The following is a 24,552-nucleotide window of genomic DNA, read 5'->3' as shown; positions in this document are numbered from 1 at the left end:
TACCAATACTTTCCAGAAGAGGATATCCTTATGCACTAAGCTCAAAAAGGAAAAGCCACCCACAAAAACAGGTGCCCCCTGAATCTGGGATCCAGTTCCTGCTAAGTAGTACTAGGAGGTAGAAGTTAATTTCTTTGTTAATTGTGAAGACATGCATTCTAAAGTGTGGCAGAAGTGGTCTGAAGACACATTCCCTGTGTTCTGATCCACAAGTTTTCCGGCCAGTGAATGCGTATGTGTTCCGAGCAGTTCCACTACACCAGCCTCACCCAACTTGGCCCCTTCCAGATGTGGTGGCCTACAACTCCCATCACTCCCAGACAGATGCTGGCTTTGGATGCTGGGAGTTGTGGTCCAACACATCTGGAGGCTGCCAGGTTGGGGAAGGCTGTGCTACACTTTAGAGTGCATGTCTGTCTTCTCTCCACAAACTGATTTCACTTTTGCAATAACTGAAAACAAAGTTTTAGTGCAATGTGATAGAAGACTTACTCTAAAAGCATTTTTCTTGCCTAACACTAACACAATAATGAATCTTCACAAACTGTTTCAGGGTTACCATGACTAGCAGTAAGTAAATAAAATATTTCTTTAAAATTGTTGATGGAAACACCTTATGAAAAAATAAAAATGCTGGTTCTGTTCAACAGACGGTTGCTACATCCACATTTTCCATCTTCAAATGTAAGGGGTTGGTTTTTTCCCCCAGCTATGTCTGCACAGTAACTAAGACCACAATACTTCATTCATTCATTGCCACATAAGAGTTCTGACAAAACATTCAGTTTTCCAGAAATGTATGCCAGGGTTGTAGGGTGTACTATGTTATGCCCTGGTGTTGCTTGAAGAGCACTTGGTTACTTCATGGTTTTCCTGTCTTTGTTTGTCACCATTTTTATATGCAACACCTCAGAAAACCTGCCTGGAACTTTTAATAGGGTTGTGCTTCTCTGAACTCATCAGGAAGTCTCTTATAACAGTTTGATTTTATTTTTCTTCAAAATGTCCTAACAAAATAGGCTTGTTTCCAGCCTCGGTGGTTTTGTGAGTTACGATGAATCACTTTTTGAGTTGCTGGATGAGGCATTAAGAAATCCACAGAAACTCCTGAGATGCTGTTATTCACCTCCTTTAAAACTTTACATTGATGGAATGCCTAATCTTATTTATTTAGCAGACATTCGTGGCTCATATAGCAAAGCGAGTTCCACAGGAGGAATAATTTGTTATCCAAATCCAGGCTGATTATAAAATTATAGATTTTTTCATCTGTCCTGAAAACCACTGAGAACATATGAACAAATATTCAAACAAAATTTAAAAATACAGGATATGTGCAGTCACATCTAGGGAGGAAAGCACAAAGATAGGAAAGCACAGTGAAAATGTCAAGACTGACAAGCTGTTGCCCCAGTCTGAGGAGATACTTTAAAACACAATCACTTTAAATGCAGACTTATCTATCTTGTGTAAAACAATGCAATCACATTCATCCAAACTGTCCAGGGCACTAGAAGTTCAGATAAAGAGAACTTCTGTTTACAAGACTTTTAAGTTTTCATTTGTGTGTGTGTGTGTGTGGGGGGGGGTGTCCTAAGTATATCGTGTCAACTAGTACATGGTGTGTTTTTTTGTAAAACGTCTTTTACAAAAATAAATTAAAATCTGCTGTTAAAATTCAAGAATGTTCCAGTAGAGGGAATAATAAGAGCATCAGATAATGAGGTGGACTGGAGAGAGCTTCTAGTCCTAACGGAAAAAGCTGAGGGACTCAGGCTAAGCTTGAAATAAAATGAAGGGCCAGAGTCCTGCTGCACAGCACCTACAATACCCCTGATGCACAACCTGCTCCATTTATGATACCATTGACATGTTCAGTCATTAAAAGTTTTTTCAGTTACAACAGCTGGTTCAGTTCTGAAGCCTATTCACACCAAAGGAAATCTACCTGACAATTACTACTTACAGGAAAAAAGGTATTCCTAGCAGCAAACACAGCAGTAACTGCTCTGAAAACGAGCCATGAAAAATGGGGCAGCAGAGTTAATATCTGCCCTTCCCAGACTGGCTGGAGATTCGGGGAAGTGTTGAAAAGGTGGCGGACACTGAGAGGATAACATCGCCAAGGGGGAGATATTCTTCTCCCTGCTTTTGGTACACTTACTCCCTTGGATCCCCCCCCCCCTTTTTGTTGCTTCTGAACTGTGCTACCAGGTCCCTTCTTTCCCTTAGTATTATTTCTCCCCTGGTCCTTCACATCTGTACACAAATTAGCCAACATGCAGCCTCGTCTTGTCAGTTTCCTTGTATGTTACCTACTGTACTTGGCAACTCCCTTTGACAGCTGAGATATACAAGGAAATTTAACAGACAGAGACTATACATATCAGACAGCCGTAAGTGCACAATTGTGCACTTGCAAAAGTCTGACAATAATAAGAAGAAATTATGACCCTAACTGCACATTTTTGAGGAACTGAATTTTTTTTTAATGGTAGGTCCTTTTAAAAATGTGACGGTCCTTCCAAAGTGCCATTTTGGCATCAGTGGAAAGGCAGTCACCGTTGAGATAGCGAAAAGTGAGAAGCATGGGCTTTTTTTGCTGTTCTTGCCAAGCAGCTCTGTAGCCAATCACCACAACCCATGATAAAATAGGTCTCCCTGGCTCGGACGACACAACAACCTATAATGGGAAAGAACAACTGTACAACAAGTCATGGGTTCTCAGTGTCTTGTTCCTGAAAAATAAGCCACCCTGTGGAAGATGCTCCAGGTTCAGACGACACAACAACCCACCATGGATGGCTGCCCATGGTGGGTTGTCATGTCACGCGAACCCAGTCATTGTGTGGATACTGCAGCATGCCCCAGCTCACACTGTTTCAAAGTACACAGGCAAGATGGTAGTATTATTTAGTTCAGTATGCATATAGCTTACGTGGATCATATATGCTGAATGAGCAGCTAGTATTGTGGTGAAGTGAAGGTAAATGAATTAACCATTGTAAAAGTGCTTTGCTCTCAGAGAGAATGGCTATCTAAATCAGTAGACCTAAATTTAAAAAGAAAAAGAAAATGAGACTAGCCATTGAGACTAGTAATGAGACTTAGGGTCTTAACAAACTTTTTTTTTTTTTTTTTGGTACTAGTGATAACTGCAGCTTGCCTTCTAGTGCTATTATGACACTAGCTTCTGTCTTGCAGCAATCTCATGAAAACTGTTCCAACAGAAGTGGGGCTACAATAAGATGACAATGTCAAACTCCACCCTCTGAAAGGAAGATGCTTACTCTATTGTAGAAGGGAATCACACATTCTTCATATATAAAATTCTCTGAATTAGCAGGTATTGCTTTGGGAATGAGATAGCACTGCTTGAATTCACTTTTTTCATCCTTTCAAAGGGCTATATTCACACTTATGCAATACAGTGAAAAACACTCATCCTGAAATTATTCAGAGAAGAAGAATTTCTGAAGGAAAAACCCAATTACAATCAAATTAAACTATTTGTAAAGGTACCAAGTTAAATGGATATAGGTGTTCATTTTTAATTGCTGATTATATTCCCTGGGCTAAATCCAACACTATGTGAAAGGACTCTCGCTCATGCGAGGGAGTTTTCCTTCCCTTCCTCCACCCACACAGAACTCAAATCTCCAGGGAGATTTGGGTGATGTGTGGGGGACTGCAAGGGTGTCCAGCAATGTTTATTCCACTGGTGGAAGGAAACGATTGGATACAACCCACCATCCCCATAGTCACACATGTTTGGTATATTTAAGAGCTCAGTGATGCTGCCAGCAAGTTGGAGAGGTTCGCATAGCACCAGCAGCCTATAACTGTAGTGCGAATACTAGGTTACCAGCAATAGTAATGTAATTAGGAGAAAAGATTCCTGCATTCCACTGCAACAGAAGCATTACAAGTGCACCATTACTTTCTTCCCACAAACTCTGAAGTTCTGAGATGTGATCCCCTATCACACAGATGGGGAACCGTCCACCCACAGGCCTGATAAGGGCAGTGGGGTTTCCCCATCCAGCCCAGCAGCTTCTTCTTCCGGCCCTCCCCGCCCTGCCATGAATGGAAAAGTCCCCTCTGCTGGAGAGATAAGCTCTTATAAGTGTTTTTCCCTGCTTAGCACTGAAAAAGGCTCCCTTTCTCAGTGCTTAGCAAGGAAAATCACTAATTATAATTCAAGTACTTGTCACTTGAACTTTTGTCTATGCATATGCCTTTGTGTATACTTGAAGGGGCAGCTTTATTTGATCCTGCTTTTCTCCTTCTAAGAGGACAGTTTCTGTGAGGCTGTGCTCCAATGACATATACAAGGAGTAAAACCAAATCAGGATGTAAACTCATGACATTCTAAATTCTAATTCTAAATTTTAGCACTAACTAAACCATGCAGGTCTCCATAAAAGCAATAAAAACACACAATATTACTTTAAGCTCAGCCAAACTAATGTGAAGCACAAAAAAATAAATTTTAGACTAATGGCTCAGGGGGGAATCTTTCGTCTACTACTGGAGGAGGGAAAGAGTGAGGTCCTTCTGGTACAGAAATACTAGCATAATCTTATGCAAGGTTGAAAATCTAACATGCCTTAGGTTGACTGCTTTTGATGCCCATTGCTTAGTTACAGGGTATTCTGCTCTCTACTCCTAGTCTCTTTTATGCTATTTTCACAAGTAGCACCATAAACTCATTTCTGCTTCCAACACAGTTCTATACGTAAGATTTTTTTTTTTTTTGCACTATATTGCAGTAGTTTCCAGGACACAGGCTCCTCAATGACAACACGAGTAAGGGTGGCCAAGCTTCCACAAAAGACAGCTTACCCACCTAATGCTCATTTCCCCTTGTAACGTGCAGAGTAAGACATGGTATTAACTGCATGAACTGAGTGTGTGCCCCAGAATACTCCACAATGTTAAGCAGGCACTCAAGGGTTCTCTGGCAGTCAAGTTGATGTAAAAAGGGTTCTTTAAAAGTGGGAAGTTTGAAAACCAGTGCCATACAGTAACACAGCACTGAAGCTCTTCTCCCAAGGATATGTCCTATTCCAAGATAGAAAACATAATGTCCAGTATTTCTATAAGTGAAAAACCCTAACACTTTAACAACATCCATGGAACAAGTTATCGTGACAATAATGTGCAGTTGCAGGGAATACAAAAATATATGTAAGTGCCTCCTGTAAACCCTCCCAGGGAAGAACAGAATAATTTTTTTCTTAGGAGATACACCAAATATGGATTCCACTCCAGCTTGATTCTTGTCATATACGTTCATGCCATTAATTAAGAAACATATCAAGCAAGTATGAAAGCACAGTGCAAAATGTTAGTGTATCATACCTCAGTAGAATTATTGGAATTCTGAGGTAGCTGTGTTCCAGTAAATCCATGCCCTCCAGCTGAGTCAAAAATCTAATTACAAGAAACACATGGATTAATATAAACAAAGCATGTCATAGCATAACAGTTTCATCTGCAGAGGAGGAGGAGGAGGAGGAGGAAAAGCTAATGAAGTATAGATACGGAAAGCTGAAGAAATGAAAAATAGCTATCTATTTCTAATGTGCGGTGTTGGTATGCAGACATCCCTGGTGCCCAGAACAGGCAGGGGTTGGGGGAGGCAGGATGGAAGACCTCTGCAGTTCGGATTTCACTTTGGATTCAGCTCTCCAAACCCTAAAAATAATCCCAAATGACTATGGCACATACATAATGCTGCCAGAGAACTGCTCTGACAGACACTAGTCCTGATCCTGTTGGAGATTTGGGTTAGCCAAGTAGGAAGGGAGCACACCTCCCCTCCTGCTCAGCTACCAAGGAGAAGGACTTTGGGGAGGCCATCCCAACATCCAGGAGATCTCAGGCCACAGCACTGACTTCTCCAGTGTCCTTCAACTAGCCAGTTCCTGGGTATACAAATTCCTCCCTTAGCCAAGCTCTCCCTTCACCACTCACTGAGAAGAGGGGGGGGGGGAAGTGTGTCATTTTTGTGCATTGTCTTAGAGTCCAGTTATGTTGCATTAGGGATGAAGAGAAGGTCAACTGCTTTCTTTGCCCCATCAGTGGCAACTGGTGGATAGACTGGCCTCCAAGGAACCTTAATAGGAGCCCAAAAGCCCCAAACAAATTGACTGAAGGAATGGGGAATTGTGCTTGGAGAGCCCATTCCCTCCCTTCCAACAACAATCTGTTGGAGGAGAAAAGAAGGCAGGTAAGGGCATAAAGAGAAGGCTCCCACATGTTCTTCCAAGTATACTTGGACATTCATTAAAAGGTTATTATATTTATCAAACTTAATTTTTTATTATTTATTATATTTTTAATTGGCCCAATAACAAGCATTCTTTGGGTAGATTGCAAATCATTAAAATAATACAATACAATACAAAAGAATGCAATACAAATATATACAATAATACAATATAATACAAAGTTTATATATATTACATATATATATATGAGAACAGCCATAAAAATCTAAAAAACTAAGTCTCTAAAATGCTTGGGGAAAAAGAAAAGTCTGTGCCCAGCACTGAAAGAAGGTTCTTATGACAGAGATATGATATCGCGATTTTATTCACCTGTACTCAGAATACACGTCACTAGAATTATGTGATCACAGTTTAGAGAGATCCATTAAATGCCAGAACAAATATACTGGGCATATATTCATTCTCAATACTTATATTTTCTTTCTCAAACCAATGGCCAGGATCTTCTCCTTTCCTAATTTGAACCTGGGTAACAATAGCTAATCCTAAAATCAGGATGATAGGAGGCAGTGACTTGGGAGTTCTCTCTACTGAGCAAGGCACAGAGCTCCATTTTTAAGAGCATTCTACACTAGCTGCATTTTTGTGTGACTTGTATGGGATGGTTGGTAAACTCGTAAGATTTTCAAGCCTTAATCATGTAGAAGGGACTGGAAGCAAGTGACAGGATAATGTACTCACTCACCCTCTCTGACATGACCCTCTCCTTCCAGCTTTTACCCATGGTTGACACTAACCAGGATTTGAAGCTGATCTGGTAAACAGCAAACCCTCTAGTACCTTTGAGTGTACGTTAGCACTCAACACATTTATGAAATTTTCTCTTCTTGAAAAATCATGATTCATATAAAGTCTGTTCTACCGATGCATCACTGCTGTCACTTTTCTCTTGTGTCTCAACAGTTGGGTGTTTGATAAGGAGCATGTGAGGAATGACCCAGAGATGATAATAGAGTTGTTTTCTGATATGCTGCTGATTATTTTTCTGTATCTTACTAAATAACTTAAGATATGGAAATGGCCTTGCAGCCCTAAGTGATTCACAGGACTCATGACTATCCCACACACTTCGTACTTGCTCTGTTAACATGCAAAAGAGCCATTTCCCACAGCATGTTTCACTACTCATACTCTTAAAATATATGCAAGCAGCTACAAAATGCCCACGGAGGCAACCATCTTTGTTGAATAAGAATGAACTGATCAAGTCTGAGTTGTCAAAATAGTGGAGAAATTTCTCAGACTTCATCTGACCATCTGCGTATTATACAGCTCACACCTGCAATCTTGTTTGCCTTGTTTCCCAGAGCAAAGTCTAAGAATGCAAACAGAGGCAGATCGCACCCTGTCTGCATGACATAACGCTCGCTTATTAAAAAGAGTATTGAAGGAACTGGGATAAACTGAAATTCTATATGAAACTTAGAAGTTCCTGGCTACGTCATGATCCCAGAATAGCTATCTTCAGAGAAGGGGTCTAGTGGCAGTAGTGATATTCTGGGGTACTTCCAGACGAGGCTTTTGTTCTGTCATCACCCTGCCTCATTCACAGAATTTTATGGAGAGTTCAGACAATGTTGTGTCCCACTTGTAGCCTTCCCATGTTTTCCTACAGCTTCTTACATCTTTTTTTCCCCATTGTGGAAAATCCATTAAGGGGGAAAAAAATATGGAACTACTGTACAGTGCCTTCTGATTGCTAGCACTACAAACACTCCATCTAGAAGCACCCCTGGTCTGTTCTACAGGCTGAAAAATGTACAATATAAGGCTTCATATTTTACATTCAGGGAAAAAGGCCTTACATAGTTTTTTCTCACTTGTTCCAGGGAGATACACACTCTGCAATAATGTCACTAATATCTATATAAACTTGGCTCAAATTTCCCATCAGCAAGGACACTATGAAAGATTCCCTGTTAGAAACCATATTTATGGGATTTGCCAATATAAGACTGTGAAGGTTTGAGGCCTACAGAGGCAAAGAAAAACAATCAGGTTTAGAGGCTTGGAATTTTTTGTTGGGAGGGGATATCCCTGAGAGGAGTAGCTTTGTTTCTCCAGTTAGGCTTCAGATTAATTTCCCCAGTTAAGTTCCATTTCTTCAGGTTTGAAGCAGTACTTTCGGTTTTGAGGGAGGAGGGTAAATAAAGAGAGTGAGAGAACCAATAAAAACAGAGTCAGAAGACCAGAGCCTGAAGGGGGACCAGGAAACAACAGATTGGAGAAGTCGAAGAACAGCTAGGGTAAAGGAACATGTGCTTTGCAGCTTTTATTTCCTCTTAATGCCTTTTGTCATGAGCTTCTCGTTGCAAAATTTCAGCTTAAATTGAAGAACGTAGGGAAAACCACTAAACCATTCAGGTATGACCTAAATCATATCCCTTATGAATATACAGTGGAGGTGAGGAATAGATTTCAGGGATTAGACCTGATAGACAGAGTGCCTGAGGAACTATGGACGGAGGTCCGTAACATTGTTCAGGAGGCAGCAACTCAATCCAACCCAAAGAAAAAGAAATGCAAGAAAGCCAAGTGGCTGTCTGATGAGGCTTTACAAGTAGCTGAGGAAAGAAGGGAAGCGAAAAGCAAGGGAGAAAGGGGAAGATATATCCAACTGAATGAAGAGCTCCAGAGAATAGCAAGGAGAGAAAGAAGGCCTTCTTAAATGAACAATGGAAAGAAATTGGAGAAAACAACAGAATGGGAAAGACTAGAGATCTCTTCAAGAAAATTGGAGATATCAAGGGAACGTTTTGTGCAAAGACGGGCATGATAAAGGAGAAAGAAGGTAGGGACCTAACAGAAGCAGATGAGATTAAGAAGAGGTGGAAAGAATACACAGAAGAACTATACAGGGAAGATCTGAATGTCCCTGATAGCCATGATAGTGCGGTCACTGAACTTGAGCCAGAAATCCTAGAGAGTGAAGTCAAGTGGGCCTTAGGAAGCATTACTAACAACAAAGCTAGTGGAGATGACAGTATTCCAGCTGAGCTATTAAAAATCCTAAAAGATGATGCTGTTAAAGTGCTGCACTCAATATGCCAACAAATTTGGAACACTCAACAGTGGCCACAAGACTGGAAAAGGTCAGTTTACATTCCAATTCCAAAAAAAGGGTAACGCCAAAGAGTGTTCAAACTACCGTACAACTGCGGTCATTTCACATGCCAGCAAGGTTATGCTCAAAATCCTACAAGCTAGGCTTCAGCAGTATGTGAACCGAGAACTACCGGAAGTACAAGCTGGGTTTCGAAGAGGCAGAGGAACTAGAGATCAAATTGCCAACTTCCGCTGGATCATAGAGAAAGCAAGAGAATTCCAGAAAAACGTCTATTTCTGCTTCATTGACTACGCTAAAGCCTTTGATTGTGTGGATCACAAGAAACTCTGGCAAATTCTGAAAGAGATGGGGGTACCAGACCACCTCACCTGTCTCCTGAGAAACCTGTACGAGGGTCAAGAAGCAACAGTAAGAACCAGACATGGAACAACCGAGTGGTTCAAAATTGGGAAAAGAGTACGACAAGCGCGCATATTGTCACCCTGCTTATTTAACTTATGTGCAGAGTACATCATGAGAAACACCGGGTTGGATGAATCACAGGTCGGAATTAAGATTGCCGGGAGAATTATCAACAACCTCAGATACGCAGATGATACCACCCTAATGGCAGAAAGCGAAGAGGATCTAAACAGCCTCTTGTTGAGGGTGGAAGAGGAGAGTGCAAAAGCTGGGTTGAAACTCAACATTAAAAAAATGAAGATCATGGCATCTGGCCCCATCACTTCCTGACATATGGAAGGGGAAGAAATGGAAGCAGTGACAGTTCTTATTTTCTTGGGCTCCAAGATCACTGCAGACGGTGACTGTAGCCATGACATTAAAAGATGCTTGCTCCGTGGGAGGAAAGCTATGGCACACCTAGACAGCATAGTAAGAAGCAGAGACATCACCTTGCCGACAAAGGTCCGTCTAATCAAAACTATGGTTTTCCCAGTAGTAACGTATGGCTGTGGGAGCTGGACTATAAGGAAGGCTGAGTGCCGAAGAATTGATGTTTTCGAACTGTGGTGCTGGAGAAGACCCTTACGAGTCCCCTGGACTGCAAGGAGGTCAAATCAGTCCATCCTAAAGGAAATCAACCCTGAGTGCTCATTGGAAGGACAGATACTGAAGCTGAAGCTCAAATATTTTGGCCACCTAATGCAAAGAGAAAACTCTCTGGAAAAGACCCTGATGCTGGGAAAGACTGAAGGCAAAAGGAGAAGGGGACGGCAGAGGATGAGATGGCTAGATAGCATCACTGATGCAATGAATATGGACTTGAGCACGCTCTGGGAGAGAGCGCAGGACAGGAAGGCCTGGCGTGCTATGGTCCATGGGGTCAAAAAGAGTCGGACACGACTGAACGACTGAACAACAACAACAAATGCCTTTTGTATCACTCAGCTCTATTGTGTAAATACCTTTAGTTGTGATTTAATTGCTTTCATTTGCCAGTAAACTGTTGTGGTTAAACCATGTGTCCAAAGTGTCAATCACCCCACACCCACAGCCTAAATCCCACATTATTGGAATGGGGAAGGTAAAAGAAGGAAGGTGGGACTCTTAAGGAGACAAAAGTTCTTGTTCAGGGGCTCCAGGTCATAAGGGGAACCTTGACAAAGACACACACAAAAAAAGTTTATCTGCTTGACCTATGTTTCAGAAGTACAATTTACTACTTTGCTTTACCATGCCCATTATGATAGATAAGTTACCATATTTTATTACCTTTCAAAATAACTTGCTGTTATACACATCAAAAAGAGAGAGATAACCACTGTAAGTAAACATAGATAATATAATTTAAGTCTCTTCCATTTTGTCACTGATGAGAGAAAACATACCCTTGAGAGGCTGCACCAAGTTTAGATAAAGATTAAATTCATAAAACTAAATCTAGACTCAAGAGAAAATAACCTAGGTATTTAAGGTTTGCATTTGGTACCATATAAACATGCAGACTTGTAGTGGTGAAAGACATTTGGGACAACACCTTGGCCTAACAATTTAAAAATGTGTTACAAAACTATGTTGTCCACCGCTAGGGACATAGATAAATAAAGTCTGTGATGGACAAAATGCCCCTAGAATGCCACATAGATAAGAAGTCCCTATTTGGTCTCATCTCATCTCTTCACCCAGCTCTGCTGTTCAACAGCTCGATATGACAGCTCCTCTTGCCATGGTAATTTTGCTTTCATATCAGGGCATCCACTCCTCAGCCTGAGTAATGTGCTATGTTTGCTCAGGACTATGCATGGCTAGTGCACCTGGTAGGAGGATTCACCAATTCAATATTTCAAGGTGTGTATGCTAAATTGTTCAGCTGACTTAAGTTTAAACATAGTCTTGAGTGAAATCTCTGGAAATAACAATATTTCATACTCAAGATATGAGCATTCATTATCATATGCGATGTACATGGGAGATCAGGAAGCCATTCCTGCCATACTCATATACCACAGATCCCTTCTGAAGTGTTGCACAACATCATGGCACCTGTATGAATAACCAACATTTTCAGTGTGCCCAAATACATGGGATGATGGGAAATCATCCCATGTATTACTGAATATGGAGGAAAAACTGAGGGTATTTTTTTCTCTCAGATCCTAGTATATGGGTTTTCTTGAGGAACGATAAGACTCATCTGCATACATTAAAAACAAACATGTTTAAACAACCACAGCAGTAACTTTCTGCTAAACATCAGACTATCACATAGACAAATATTTACCCATTTTAACCATAAAATACAGACATATTTATCAGCACCGTTAAATCTCTTGTGTCAGTTTTGAGGGTTACTGTGATACAAATAAGAAGTGACATATTAAAATAATCTTAAATGACTTTGCACACACCTCAAACAATAGTCAGACACTAAATTATCATAGCACTCTGATTAATTAAACACACTAGCTGAAAGTGCATTTACCAAACTGATATAAACTAAAGAATGACCCGTTTGGCTTTGCAATAAAATGAAGCCTATTACAGGAGAAGCTATGAGAAAGCTAGATGAAAACATCTCTCTCTCTCTCTCTCTCTCTCTCTCTTTCTTGCTGTATATGCATATAAATGTCCATCACTTGGAAAGGCTACATGGTTTCCATTAATTTATAGTTACAGTAAAAAAAAAAAAAAATCAGACTGGGTTTTTTTCTTTCCATATTTTATTACATTTCTGGAGGCAGCCTATGTGTCACTCTTGATTTCACTATCATAATACAGTTTTACTTGTACTGGTTAAGTTCTCTTCATATACCCGCCATTTCCCCTTTATTGCCTACTAAATGATCCCCACAATTATGGAAATACTTAGGTACAGTAAAAGGTATGCCATTTTCCTGAAAGTAGTTCCAAGGGATCCAGTTGTGCTTAGGAAAGTAGCATCAATGGAGAAACTACAAGTCATTACTTCTTTCTGGCTAACAAGGATGCCAGAAATTGAGCAGCCTCAGTCATTTCCTTTTACCTAGTCAGTCCCTTGAGCATAACACACAACTCTGTTTTGCCTTGCAGGAAGGCATGATAGTTAAAATAGCAAACCTGCGTCATGTTTCACTTTCCTGCATATTACTGTTAACCGTGGGGCAGTCAGCACTCAGCAGTAGATGTCTGCATGTTCAAGGTCCCAGGCTTCAACCCCAGCATCCCCAATTAATGTATCACAATTAGTAGCACAAGGACAGATCTCTGGGTAAGATCTGTCCCAGTACTACTTACCTGAATGCTAGCCGTGACACCCATTGCAAACAAATTCTATCAGTACTAAGTTAGACAGGCCTAGATTAGTCCGTCACAGTGACACCTCAAGACCGCCTTTGGTGTGGGAACTGCTACATGCTCCTGCTAATACCACAGGTTGTGTGTACACATGTGAATGGGTAACTTCTTGCTGGCTTTCTGCACGTCACTGTTTGCTGTGACCAACCAGGCCACCTAATTTAAACCATTTCTTCTTTTTATCCCTGTTAAAGTACCAGCTAATTTTAGAGCAATTTCCAAAACTTAAAAAAAAAATCATATGAATCAATGGAGAACTACCTGTGTTATAGAAGGCCTTTTCTCCTTCGCCTTTCTCGCAAGAGTGTCCAGTCCCTTAAGGGAGGAAAACAAACCCTTCTTGCTCCATACCCTCTGCGACAGAGACAGCGTTCGCTTCCTCAGAGCTGCCTCATCCCTGGAGCAGATCTAATTTTGAGAGAGAGGGAAGGGAGGGAGAATACAGGCATTCAGCTATATACTCTTCATATTTTGTTCATAAAATAAAACAGTAACCAAAAATGAAAGTATGGCATAAATGATGAATTCTCAAATGAACTAAGGGCGCAATCCTATGGGGATAGGCGGCCACTTCTGAACTTGGAGGCGACCACCTATCCAAAGCAGGGCAGGAGAAGCACGGAGGGGATCGTTCCTTCCATGCTTCTCCTGCCCTGCATTTGCGGCTAAACAGCCTATTTCAGCTGTCTAGCTGTAGGAAGGTGGAGCAGGGAAGGAGGCTGCCAGATGACACATAGGATGTGTTGTACTGGCATTTCCGCCTTCCCTGCCCCAGAACGCTCCCCAGAATGCCCCGTTTTGGCCGCTTCGTGCTCCTCTTCCAAGCACGGAGCACAGGGCTGTTCCACGCTGCCTGTGAGGCAGCACGGAAGGAGGGGCTCCAAGGTCAGTACCCAGAAAACCAGATATCCTATGGCCGTCTAGCCACTGACTAGCAGCCATAGGATTGCTCCCTAAAACATGCCCAAGGCCAGCTAATAACCTTTTCTCTGCTGCTGGCCACAATCCAAAGAAGGCAGAAAGTGTAGATTCTTCCCTAAAACAGGCTTATAAGAAACAGTAGTAATTTTGCAGCTTGAAATTTTGCAGCTTACGGCAAGTAATTATCCCTCTGTTAAAAATAAGGCAGGTCACAGACCAATCCTATGCATGTCTACTCAGAGTTAAGTACTCACAGAAAAAAGGTAATATCCTCACAAAAAAAGACACCAAACAATATAGGTTATAGGAAACTGTCTATGTATACAAGTGTGTATACACACTTACACACATACACATGTGTGTATACACACATTTAAGTGTGTTAAATATACAACCAATTCTAACATACAATTAAAAACAAGGTTTTAATAAAATATTACAAACAAGGTTAAAAACATCTATAAACAGTTCTCAAGTATTCCCTACATACATATTATAATAATTGGTATCTATACTGGGCTATACAAATTTTGCAATACCCCAGTCCCTTATGCATTTTGACCTAGACGGTCTTCATCAGTGGAAAAATAAACACAAATTACAACCCATATAATCACCTATTACAATAATGTGTATTCAGCAGACTTACATACATACTGCTTGGTGAGAAGCCAACAATCTTTCTAATTTAAACATTGTTGGCTTTATGTAGAATTTCTGCAATTATGAGACATTATTCATTTAAAGTAAAAGATTGGCTGAACATGGTAAAAACAACAACATAGTAATGCACTTCATGAAGAATTTAATTCTTCATTTAATTCAATGAAGAATTTACACTGGCAAGTAGAAGTTACGCTATCACTTTACTCCACATTTTCCACAAAATAACATTAATGTTGTTCATTTTCTTTAGAGACGAAAACAGGACTAAAATACTTCATTTGCTTTTTAATAGCAATGTAATTCTTATTAGGATCATTTCAAATGTAACTAATATCCTACACAGTAAGCACTTCTATGGAAGAAAAAAGTACTAAAAACACTTCTTGTGGATCACGTGCAATGATCACACACTCATGTATTTCATTGCTTCTACAGCTGTAGCCAATTATAGTTTCCCAGGGCAGAGATACAGGGCAAAAACAGTCATGTGCGCCACCACCACCACAAACATTTTGCATGTATTTTCCAATATGAAAAAACTACCATTGTAACAAGTTAGTCGTTTGGAAGCAGTTTTTCCTTGAACAGGAAAGAAGGCACAGACTGCGGCTCCAAGGTGATTGTGGAAGTCACTGAACATTTATTAGCAGAACATTAGACGTACTTTTTAATAGGGAAAAAAGGATTCTTCTTTTCAGATTTTGCCACAAATCAGCCCCTTTATACTACATGTATAGTAGTAGAAGCCCATTCCAGCTCACCAGTGCATGAAAGGATGAGACCGAGAAGATGCCAAGCCTTCCTAGCACCATTTTTGAAGGACGACTGGCAGCAGCCAGAAGACTCTTTGGATTTGGTAACTCCCCACCTTGAAGGCTGGCTAGATAACAGCGCATCCTGAAGAGATCCATGTTAAATTTCTCTAGGTTCTGCTCCCACTGCTGTATCTGTTGATATACAGAAATGGAATATTAAAGAAAAATCAATGTGTTGTACACAGGGGGAAAAGAAGATCTGCAACTCTCTGCTAAATTAGTTTCATCTAGAGCAATTGTAAGGGTTGGTTAGTTTATCTCTTCCCAAAACTCATTCTGTCAAAGTGTGTTACCAATCCCAGTGAAAACTGATACTGGTCAAAAGTGATTTGGAACTGGAGGTCTTAGAACAGCCTTCCCCAACCCTCCAGATACATTGGACTACCACTCCCATTATTCACAGCCAGCAGCTGCATTAGAGTAACTGAAAAGCTAAATATGAATATCACAACCCCATCCGCTCAAGTTTCTTCCCCCAAACGTCTGCTTTTAAAGGTGGAGCCAGGCCTAGTAAGATAGTCACTTAAAAGCTTCCTGCACGATGCCTGTAACATGGAGAGGTGGCAGTCTGCAGCCTTCAACTGCTTTAAACCCAGTAATATCACCATAATGGTGAAGTTATACCCCTGTGCAGAATTTCTGTTCTCAGCTAACCTTTTAAAATGTATTTATTTATATTGCAGTGCATTTGATTCAACCACTGTGTTTTTCTTCAAACACCTGTTTAGTAATTAAATGCCTGAAGCTAAATATTTGGCTGTTAAGTTCCAATCTATATGCGAACTTCAGCCCTCCTACCGTTGCCCAGTGCTTTTGGATCCTCGTTGCCCCCAAGTTACACAGCTACAGTGCAAGTAGGAGCCACAGCTGAAAGAATTCCCCTGCCAGTGTCAACCCTATACCTCCTTGGTTCCCTCCTGCCAACACTGGACAGCCAACCTCACCTGTCTTTGGGCCCCCTGTGCAATTTTGCTCCAAATTTACTTTCCTCTTGGCTCCTTTCTTCAGCTTCATGTTTATGTCATTCATGGTCTCCTCAGCTCAGACCAGTGACTACTTTCCCACTTCTTTTGTCCACCTTAGCAATATTCAGGCTACCTGAATAGAGCAAACACATGACAAAAGGGAGTGCTCCAGCCCTGCCAGAACACTGATTTTTCAGTGTTCTGGCTCACATGGAGAGCCTCCATGGATACAGGAGGCTCTCCTCTTCCGACAAACTCCCTCCATTAGTAGAGGGTGACATATGTGACAGTGGAGCACCCCATCTCGTCACATGTTTCTTCTGTTCAGGTACAGAATGCCTGAATAGGGCTGTAGTCTCTTTTGAGACTGTAATTAATGCTTCAGTTTGGCATTAAAACCTTACACAGAGGATATCTAAGAACTGAGAAGTAGTCCTAAACCTTAGGAATGTTCAGGGACAAGGGAACCCCTAGAGCAAGGATGCTGAAGGAAGGATGTACCACAGGCAATGGGCTAGAAACAGGCAGCTAAAGGGAGGCCATGATGTCGAGACAGGGGTTGAAGAAAAGGGCATAGGAGATAGAGAGCTGAGAAACAGGGCTAATCACAAGGGGGTTATGAAGTAGCACTTAAGATCAAGACAGCATTAAGGACCACCCCTACCATTAGGCAGAATGATATGTTGCCCTTAGCTGGCAGATGCTGGGGGTGGGTGGCAACAGTGAGATGTTGGAGGGCAGAGCTATGGGTGCTACACAGCCTCTCCTGCATACCCTAACCTAGCTTGCCTTCCTTGGGTATGGCAAAAATATTGTCTCATGGGCAATATATGGAATGGGAGGGGATGCCATTTTATCCTTCACCTCAGGAAGCAAAATGTCTTGGGCTGGCCCTGGGATAAGCTGTTGGGTGTGTTTGGTGGAGAGAATAGTTACATAGTAAACTGCTTTATACCCGATCAGACCATTATTTATCGGTCTAGCCTTGTATTCTACTCCTAAAGATAGTCTAAAACATTTAAAATAAAATCAATAAAATAAAAAGTATTATCTGTTCTAAGTGGCAGAAGCTCTCTATGTCTCCCAGGAAAATGGTTTGTAACAGCTGGAGATTCTGGGGATTGAACCTGGGACCTTCTGCCTGCAAAGCATGTGGTTTACCACAGAGTTGCAGTTCCACCCCCACCCCCTGCCCCAGTGGAGAGCTGCTGCCTGTTAGAGTAGACACACATGAACAACGTTGTTTACTTTTGTTAAGAGTTATCTGCTCCTAAAGATGTACATAAAGGAGACAAAAGGAGGCCTTAATATGACAAGAAAAGATCAAATGAATTGTTCAGAAAAATAATGGATAAATCCAAAGCAAGCAAATGCAAATGTAAATGTGTATTCTTAAGTATGTTCAGCCTTAAGCATGAAAATACAGGGGTGGGGGAGTATTCACTGGATCATTTTAAAACTGCCCTCTCTTTAGATCTTACTCTTCTTAAAAAATCTATTTCTTCTTGAGATAATCGGGATGTTGACTACTTTTGAACCATCTGTTTCTTCTACAGGACCATGTAAAAAGATGTTTGCTTCATAACATCTTAATCTAATATCATGCAAGCATGAGCTTCAAGCATACTGTGTAACATCACTGTTATATAAATCTTTAAGCCTAAATCTGGAAAATCATAGTTTACAACCAGCATAACTATTCCTTTACAATACAGTGAGTACAACTAAGCCAATGAACACTCTTGATAACAAGCAGAGCTGGGATTTTCCAAGGGCTATAAAGTGTCCTTAATAAGGCAACTCCCTCTTTTAATTGCCTTTGAAAAATACCAGGATTTTTTCCCCCTTAAGAATTATACAAGAAAAAGGGGGAAAAAATTATGAGAAACATCAATGAGGCAGAACAGAGAAACCCACAACACAATTCTACAGATGTTTACTCAGAAGTAATTCTCAATGTGTTCAATAGAGCTTACTCCCTAGCAAACATGTTTTAGGGTTGCAGTCCCAGACACCTAATGCATCACATTATAGCCAGAATGTTTTTAGGTAACTAGATCCGATGCAAAATATTCAATTTTGTGTCGTATACAACAAGAACTAGTAAAATAAAAAATGATGCTAGTTATTAAATATTAAAGGTTAAATAATATTAAAATATTTAAAACGTTAAACAGCCAATGTAAAAACTATAGACTAGACGGTTTCATCCCTTGGGCAGAGTCTTCACTCAGAGGATGGCTAAGACAAGAAACAACAAAAAGAGTCTGTTCTGCTGGGAAGCTGAACGCTAGAGAACTGATTTTGGATTACAGGCTCTTATCACCTTGTATAAGATAAATTGAACTGATATTTGTTTACAACAGAATTGCAAGGGGATGGGGAATCATGTTTGTATCTTTAATATTTGTTACAATTATATTAGTATTGCAGGGCTAATACCTTGAATTGCAATGTATAAGCTACAAATTGTGGATTGTCCTGTGGACTAAAGCTAAGGAATCTACCAAAGGGACTACTGAAGTATCCAGCGTCTTGTGAAACCAAAGGCCCTTTGAGACTGGCCTACTGCAAAGTTGCAAGCAAGAACTCCACATTTTTGTTTGGAATCAGAGAGACTAATGGTTGCATTTATTTGTACTGGGAAATTGTTCCATGCTTTGTATAATTTAATTTTTGCTAAAGACATGTTCATTCAGTTCAGGGGCATTGCTAGAGTCTTAAAAGATCTGATGCACAGGCCCATAACACAAATTTGCATACACACACCCGCACACACATCTAAGCGCACATCTAATATGTGTGTGTGTGTGTGTGTGTAGTGCATGCATGCAGTGTGCTTGCGTCTGTGTATAGATTACATACATACATAAGAAGTGTGCACTGACTCCCCACCCCACTTCAACTCAGGCCCCGATTCAGCATTTTGGAAAACATCCCGCTTCCCCTCTGGCCAATTTGTAGTCGGACCACTTCAGCTCAGTACCAAACCTGAGTCAAGGTTTAGAAAAATTAGTCTTTATGTTTCCTGTTGACTACCACGGGAAATTAGAAAAAAAAAACCTGTAACTTTTTTCTCTTGGTCAGAACTGGATCATTTCAGGCATAGTAGCCCCCTAGAAGGGGATTACATCTGCCCAATGTCAGAAAAATAGGTGCAGGGTTTATATTTTGATTTTCTTTTAAAGGGAACTGCCAATAACATTTTAATTCCTTGGAAGAATTGGATAAAAATTTCAGGATTCATTGCCCCATCAGAGGAGATCATGTCTCCAAATTTCAGAATGCTAGCCACAAGGATTTTTGTGCAAGGGTGGCCTTGACATTTTGAGGTCTCCAAGAGAGGACATACTTATCTCCCTATGTTCCTTGTGGACCATTGTTCTGAAAATTGCAGACAGCCTACAGTTGTCCCTATAGGCACAGCAGTTGATGTGGAAGGGGAGTTCTCCGATTTGGGGGAGGAGTGATTTGCTTTCCCTTCCATTCACCCCTTCCCCAATAGGTTTTGGGGAAATTTGTATGAAAATGCACAGGTCATTCGAGGTGTCCCCCAGGCAAGAAACCTGCAAAGTTTCTGACGGATATGCACGCATTCTAATTTAGAATGACTAGAATTTATTTACATTTCACCAATGTTAGCAGCAGGGGAACATGGGTGGGAAGGTGCTATTGCACTCATGTCCTGCTTGTAGGTTTCCTATGGGCATCTGGTTGGCCACTGTGTGAACAGAATGCTGGACTAGATGGACCTTGTTCTGATGCAGCACGGCTCTTCTTATGTTCTTAAATACAGACTGCCTCTGAGCACGTGCAGAATGTTCTTCTTTCACCACTGAGCACTTACGTTCTCCCCTTCCCAATTCTATTCCCCTCCATGCAACCATCCTTCCTCATCCTATCATCCTCCGGCAACTTTTCATAAAAACAGATGTCTTGTTTTGTGCAACTACTCTCGATGCACAAGCTGTCATTGTAGCTTCCTCTCCGTAACTTCATTTGTGCCAAGACTTCACCAGGATTCAGCCAATGAGTCCATTTTCAAAACTAGGGCTCAGTGATGGAGAAACTCTGAGCATGTACCAAGTGCCTTTCCCTCACCACTGAAGCTAGAGTTCATGCAAAAAAAAACCAAACCCACAAATGACAGAAAATGCATAGGACTGAATTGAAAGGGTGGTCAATTCATTAGACAGAATTGGGTAGGCACTGTATAAGCTTGCAGTACCATGCTCACAACTCAGGACTTATTTCTGAGTAAACATGCAGAACATCAAGGTGCAAACCTTCCTGCAAAAGTAACTTGCGCTGGAATCCTACGCATGCTTTCCTGAGGGTAAGCCTCAATAAACATAATGGGACTTCTCAGTAGGCATACATAGGACTGCATAAATTAGCAATATTTATCTCCTCTCCACTTAAAAAACAAACCAAAAATCCTATTTTTATTAAAGCTTTCTGTTCAGAGGACACAGGAAGCTGCCTTGTACTGAGTCAGACCCTGGGCCCATGTAGTGCAGAATTGTTGACACTGACTGGCAGCAGTGGATCTCCAGGGTTTCAGGCAGGATTCTTCCCTAGCCTACCTGGAGATGCCGGGGATTGAGCCTGGGACCTTCCGCATGCCAAGCATGTGCTCTGCCACTGAGCTGCAGCCCTTCCTGTTGCTGGATAATGGCAACTGACAAACAGAACAGCCCCAGAGTGAACCCACTCTTCTCAAAGACTTGAGTGAGGAGAAGGAGAAAAGCCAGCCCTCTTGTCTGTTTGTATCAAGTCAAATACCATCCAGAACTTCTCTTGCCCACTGAAGAATTCCCCAAGATATGCTCTGGGTGGAATAAAGAAGAGAAAGGAAGAAACAACAGGATAGGGGAGGAAAGAAGAAAAGAAGAATGGTGATTGGAAATGTGTGTGGGGTTGTGGGGTAGAGAGAATTCCCTAAGCCAAGTGGCTCCTCTCAGAGAGGTAGTACTTCAGAGGAATTTAGGAGGCTGTGGAGGGTTTGCAAGGATTGCACGTACTTAAATGAGCTTTATGAGGTGAGGTGGCAGAGGGCTTTTTCTAGCTTTTTTAAAACTGTAAAACCTATTAAAAAGCCCCAGCAGTTTCTCGATCATGATGCCACATAGTCCTAACCCTCCCTTTGGGATTATTTGAGTCCTACAGCTATCTAGGAGAAATTAAAGTGGAGGGGGAGAAATAAGTTTGTGGAGGCTGATTGGATCCTTTGCTGTACCAAAGCTACTAAACTTCTGCAGAAGCCAAAGCTTCCACTTTGGGGCAGTAAAATCAGGTGCTGTGTGAAATACCAATATTTCACATGGAGATCTTTCTTCCCTTCCTTCCCCCTCTTCAAAATTTCATTGCAGGCAAGCTCCCAACAGTGGGCATGTAAGAGCAGAAAAGAAAAGTGGGAGGAGAGAGGTTTTTTGCACCTCAAAAAAACCCTACACCAGAGATTAGGGATAGTGACCTCCTAATGGTCACCTTAAACACCTTCTGATTAGGATCTCTAATCCCCTGGGTGACTTGACAGTTTTTACTTGTTGTTTTAGACTTTGAGAAAAGGAAACTTTACGTATGGCTAGAGCAAAAGCCACAGGACCTAACTGTCTGAAATTTGGTAGCCTCAGTCAGCTCCATAGGGCCTGCTAGGCTCCCAAATTCCATGAATTTATGTGGAAGCACAAAAAAATTATAGCTCTTTACTTTGACAGATTTTCTTGGAAAAAGCAAATTTTACCTGTGGCTAGCACAAAAGCCACTACACCTAACTGTCTGAACTTTGGCAGGCTGTGTCATCTCTATATGGGCTTCCAGGTCCTCAAATTCCATGCACATATGTGGAAGCACACACAAAATATAGCTCTTTGCTTTGACAGATTTCCTTGAAAATAGCAAATTTTACCTGTGACTAGCATAGAAGTCACTGTATCTAATTGCCTGAAATTTGGCAGATTCAATCAGTTCCATGGGGGCTACCAAGCCTCCAAATGTCATATATTTATCATACAAACTAAGAAAGTTATGGCCATTTTTGTTTTCCAATGGAAGTCAATGGGAAAATGTAAAAAAAAAAAAAAAAGGCAATTAGGACAGCTCAAAAGATCCGAAGCACAGCTCAAAAAAAGATCTGGGGCCCATGCCCAGGTGGGCCATCTCCTAATGATGCCCCTGCTTCAGTTATATCTTTGCAAGTTTTATTCTGATTAAGCCTCATAGGACCCACACAAGTAGAGGTTATAAGAGCAGTAAAAGATCTCTGCCTGCTGGAAGAGAAAGGTCTTAACATGGTGTCTAAGAATTCAGAATCTCAGAATTCAGCCCTGCAGAGCAAACAGGTTGCCAAGCCCTGCAATATAGTTTTTAAAAACTTAAGACCCCAACTCAGATTGGGAAGCCCCAAAATCTTGTCACTGGGAAAGCACATATACTCTCTCCCCTGTCTATATTGCAGGGGTGAGCAACCTTTTTGCTACGCAGGGCCGAACTCTGAAATGGGGGTCAGCCCTGTCTATATTGCAGGGGTGAGCAACCTTTTTGCTACGCAGGGCCGAATTCTGAAATGGGGGTCAGCCATTGCTTCTTGAACTCAAAATGCTAGGTGTCATCTGATACCTGCCACCTACCATTTGTTCAGTCTACAATCTGAGACTTCAATCAAATAATGCCAGGACCTCATGGCCACAACATCCAGCCTAATCTTTATACTTTTTTATTTCCCCTGCCTCCTACTGGAGGAAGGAACATGTCATGATTTTCCCCATCTCCATGCAGACCCAGCTCTACTTTCCAACCCAAACTGATTCCCTCAACCCTATAGAACAGTGCAAAAGGTGGTGCTAGGGGCTGAAGGGAGGACTGGAGAAAATTTCCCCCTTTCCCCCTTCTAGTTACAAGTGGAATTCTGCTGAGCACTAGTCTGGATCTAACACAATATATATGCACAACCTAACAAGAAGCCTCTAGTGCCTGTGTTCAGATGACATGACATGGCTTGTCGTAGGTTTTTTAACTCACAACGACATGCAGAGCCTGTGGCCACCAAATTAAATATGCAGTCCCCCTTGGGGATTGTCGTGTCATCCAAACCCAGCAAACGTGGATTACATGAGGCTTAAACAACCCTAGAATGCTCACTGGGTTCACATGACACAACAACACCCAAGGGGGTGTTCAAAATGGCAGCCACACCAGTCTGAACAATCCAAGCGTGTTACAAAGATACAACAGATTAATCTATTTGGCATCTCATCTCTTTGGTTTAAAATATTCTAAGTTTAAACATTTTTCCTACATGTCTGCGTTGCTGTTGTTTTAGACTGTCATTTTAGACTCCTATTTTAAAATTGCAGAATGTGTTCGAGAGGTGAAAACATGAATATTCTGTAGCAGGGAAGTAAATGGATTCTTTTCACAAAAGTGGATTTGCTCACAGGAATATGTTAACTGATTCAGGCAATAAGTAGAACTGCCTTCTGAAAACATACTTTTAACTGGCAAGAAGCAAAAGAGAAGAAAAAAATAACACAGAAGAATCTGCAGAAGGCTGCTTACCCTCAATGCCTTCTCCAACTTTACAGAGCCTCAAACTCACACAATTTATTACCTTATACATAAAATTCTGGCAATATAAATAAAATGTTAGTTATACAGGTGTTTTCAATGTCTTACTTAAATGAATTGACAGTGTATTGGTGTGTCTGAAGGCTTTTTCAAAAAGTATCTCTAACTACTGAGCTATGCAGGAACTTAGGACCCCCACAGAGATGGGTCATCTTTTAAAATGTTCTCCTATTTTATATTATATGCTTGTCAGCCGCATTACAAATACCACAAAAAACTCTGTACATTCCAGTTCCTCCCCCTCAAGATGCAATCCATTTTGCACCCATACCGATGACTCATCAAATACTAGAGGGTTGTTTCATCTTTGTTTTACAAGGCTTTCTAAAGCCAGTTTGAAGCAACACACATTTTACTCTCATGCATATCTGGGCAGCTCAGACATAAGCACTTGTGAAGGCTCAGGTCAGATGGCGATT

General features: G+C 41.2%; 1 protein-coding gene across 1 annotated transcript in view; it reads right to left on the bottom strand.

Moving 5' to 3' along the window:
- The window catches only part of TIAM2 (TIAM Rac1 associated GEF 2), a 128,214-nt gene that overhangs the window by 83,328 nt on the left and 20,334 nt on the right, over positions 1-24,552 (bottom strand). The window contains exons 6-8 of the mRNA XM_084827878.1: positions 15,486-15,671; positions 13,399-13,545; positions 5,365-5,436 (exon numbers count right to left, since the gene is read on the bottom strand). Of these exons, the coding sequence (XP_084684004.1) occupies positions 5,365-5,436; positions 13,399-13,545; positions 15,486-15,671 (405 nt within the window). The remainder of the gene's footprint in view (positions 1-5,364; positions 5,437-13,398; positions 13,546-15,485; positions 15,672-24,552) is intronic.

Source organism: Heloderma suspectum, chromosome 1 (assembly GCF_057233095.1).
Source record: "Heloderma suspectum isolate Gila_16-S chromosome 1, 16-S_ref, whole genome shotgun sequence".
Classification (NCBI taxonomy): Eukaryota; Metazoa; Chordata; class Lepidosauria; order Squamata; family Helodermatidae; genus Heloderma; species Heloderma suspectum.
The sequence above is the reverse complement of the archived record's forward strand: the minus strand, read 5'-3'. Positions and strand labels throughout refer to the sequence as shown.